The following is a 2,692-nucleotide window of genomic DNA, read 5'->3' as shown; positions in this document are numbered from 1 at the left end:
TTTAAAAGATCTACCACATGATATAAACTGAATCAATTAGATGAAATCGATTGGGTTTTGGTTTCTAAACAGAAAACTAAGTCGTTCATTTAATAATTACTAGTATAATTATTTTTAGTCATTAAATTAGTGTGGTTGAGTTGGTTACTAATGTTTTTAATTTATACAAATAATTGTTGTAGTAACTATTATTATAAACATTATATTATTTAATTATATTTTTTAAACTTAAGCAATTTATGATATACTCTCATCTAAGGCTAACGTCTGTGAACACTCACCCGAAGGCACGATAGTGCAGTGAGAAAAAACAGTTCAGTTCAAATATCTAACCAGTGAAAGCCAGCAACTCGCCTAGTCTCTCAATATCACCAAATGCCTTTGAAATAAATGCTAGAAGTAGAAATCAAACCTGAATCACATAAAACACTAAATTATCTCACCGTCGTTTCTAATCACAACATAAACAACATTTGAGTCTACCTTTTTTTCCCCAAAATAATTGCAGTACACAATCATGAGGTTTTATTAACATTTTAAATTATTTCAAGCAAGTTTCAACAACTATCTATTAATGTATTAAAAAAAAACTAATTTCAAAATTTAATTATTATTTGCTACATTTTTTCTTTTCCACAACATATACAAACCCATTCCACCCAAACATACAAAAAGAACAATTCCATCAACAACAACAATCAAAATCAATTCCCATTTCTTCAATCCATTCCCAGTACTCTCATTATTAACCTTCACCATAAAACTTGTTTCTCCACTAGCATTATTAACCTCTTTCATTCCCCTTAACTCTCCATACAAATAACACTCCCTACTCATACTTGAAAACAATGCACCAACACATGTACAATCCTTTACACACGAACCCGCACACGATTCCTTTGTCGCGTTAACAATCTTCTTGTTTACGTCTCTCAAAACAGTCATCACCCTTCGTATCTCTTTCATATTGCCCCTTGAACTTTCACAAAAGTTACCATGAAACCCCTTGATTTTCAAAATTGAACATTCATTAGAAGAAGTACAAATTTCATTCACTTTGCAAGCGTTCGGTTGATCACATTTCCTTTTAAGAGCTTGGAACGAGGCTTCGAATTTGTGTGTTTTATTTGAGTAAAAATAAAACCCTAAGTTCCCGGTTGTATTGTCAATGGCGAAAAACCTTAAAAATTTGAGTCTTTTGCATGGAATTTGGGCAATCTTGTGGTTTTTATTGTTTAACAAATGCAACCCATTCATTGCCAATTTAATGAATGATATGTTTGCGGGTTTCTTGGGGTTGAATTCCCAGTATGAGTACTTAGACTGACCGGAGTTTAAGTAAAGTGCGAGTTTTTCTTGATGAATTTCGAACGAATAGTTAGAATTTGAATTTGTAGACGGGGAAGTTAACTTCGTTCCAACAGATAATGTTTGTCCCAGAAGCATTACATCTGTGGGAGATTGAAAGCTTTGCCATATAAAGTTGTTGAATTCATCCGCAAGAATAAGATTCCCACTCTTTAACAATTGCAGCCTCTAAAATGTTCATAAACAACTTGTACTCAGTCTTTAAGAAATTTGTTTGCAATAATCTAAAAGACATATCAAGATAGTAAGATTTATTTTTTGAACATGTCATTAATGCATGTATGAAATGGGAATCCCAACATATAAATTTTAACAAAATATTAAGATCATAAGTAATCGGTACCAACATGTACAAGACATGATCTTATACTAAGGTATGAGACTGGAATTATCAAAAGTGGTATCATATCTAACCCATTACCATTCCAAAATAGAAAAACAAAACTATTTTATATTAACTCATCTCAATCAAAATTCCAAAGCTATCTATTTTATCCTGACCGATTATTTAAACGTTTCATAAATCTTCAAATGTACTACAATAGACCAAATTTACCTTTATACCTTTGCCATAGGTTGCGGTTTGCCATCCTAATTGATCATTATGACCTGTCAATCTCAAGTTCCCGTCCCAAGTGAGACCAATCACACATTTCTCAGTGGTAAGAAACCGTGATGAATGTGACGAGCTCCAAACCTTAAAGTTTCCAAGGAAAACATCAAACGAACAAGCATATTTTTCCTCCCCAACGGCTTCAACTGTAAGCCCAGCACGAAAGCTAGGCACCGCTTGTCTAGTCTTGAGCACAGTTGTTGGTGTAGCAAACCCGTTCATGTATAGACCGGGTAAAAGAACGGTAATTTCACTACCGAGTTGAAGGATATCAGTAGTGCAATGGCCATGAAAGTGAGTTGAGAAATGAATGAGTAATGCTAGTGAGAAAAGTATGTTCATGAGAGAAATAACTTGGGGGGTGGATGTAGTTTTCACATAGTTAGTGTTTGTGTTTCTAGTGTGCTAAGCTAAGGCTCACAAAAAGAAGACATGATTGTGTTGTCATCCCACTCCATAAAAGGTAGCATGATGCTTACTTTCCAATTTTCCATCCAATGGTGTAGGTTGTGCACTCGACATTACCTTCATAAGGGCATTTTTATATTACCTCATATATTCATTTAATATTTTGGACATATAATTGTAGTTAAGATGATGTACAGATACTTAAAATAGTATTTTCATTTTATTTCATAAGCTAGTCGATTAGCCTAATAATTTTTGGATTATTCCATATTTCTATTATTGTAGATGTGTGTATAATTATAA

General features: G+C 33.1%; 1 protein-coding gene across 1 annotated transcript; it reads right to left on the bottom strand.

Moving 5' to 3' along the window:
- Positions 1-587: 587 nt before the first annotated feature.
- Positions 588-2,370, bottom strand: LOC143611669 (EP1-like glycoprotein 3). The gene is made up of 2 exons (XM_077085846.1): positions 1,925-2,370; positions 588-1,536 (listed from the first exon to the last, which is right to left on the bottom strand). Exons 1-2 carry the CDS (start codon positions 2,321-2,323, stop codon positions 604-606), a joined length of 1,332 nt encoding a protein of 443 aa, XP_076941961.1. The 5' UTR covers positions 2,324-2,370; the 3' UTR covers positions 588-603.
- Positions 2,371-2,692: the final 322 nt, after the last annotated feature.

This window comes from Bidens hawaiensis, unplaced genomic scaffold (genome assembly GCF_021521415.1).
Source record: "Bidens hawaiensis isolate Kalapana, Puna unplaced genomic scaffold, B.hawaiensis_p1.1 tig00031918_1, whole genome shotgun sequence".
Taxonomy (NCBI): Eukaryota; Viridiplantae; Streptophyta; class Magnoliopsida; order Asterales; family Asteraceae; genus Bidens; species Bidens hawaiensis.
The sequence above is the reverse complement of the archived record's forward strand: the minus strand, read 5'-3'. Positions and strand labels throughout refer to the sequence as shown.

Bases quoted from the DNA above. Each gene is read 5' to 3' on its own strand.
- LOC143611669 (XM_077085846.1), bottom strand. From the start codon at position 2,323: ATGAACATACTTTTCTCACTAGCATTACTCATTCATTTCTCAACTCAC. The intron at 1,537-1,924 runs GTAAATTTGGTC...TGAACATTTTAG, and splicing joins CCTATGGCAAAGGTATAAAG to AGGCTGCAATTGTTAAAGAG.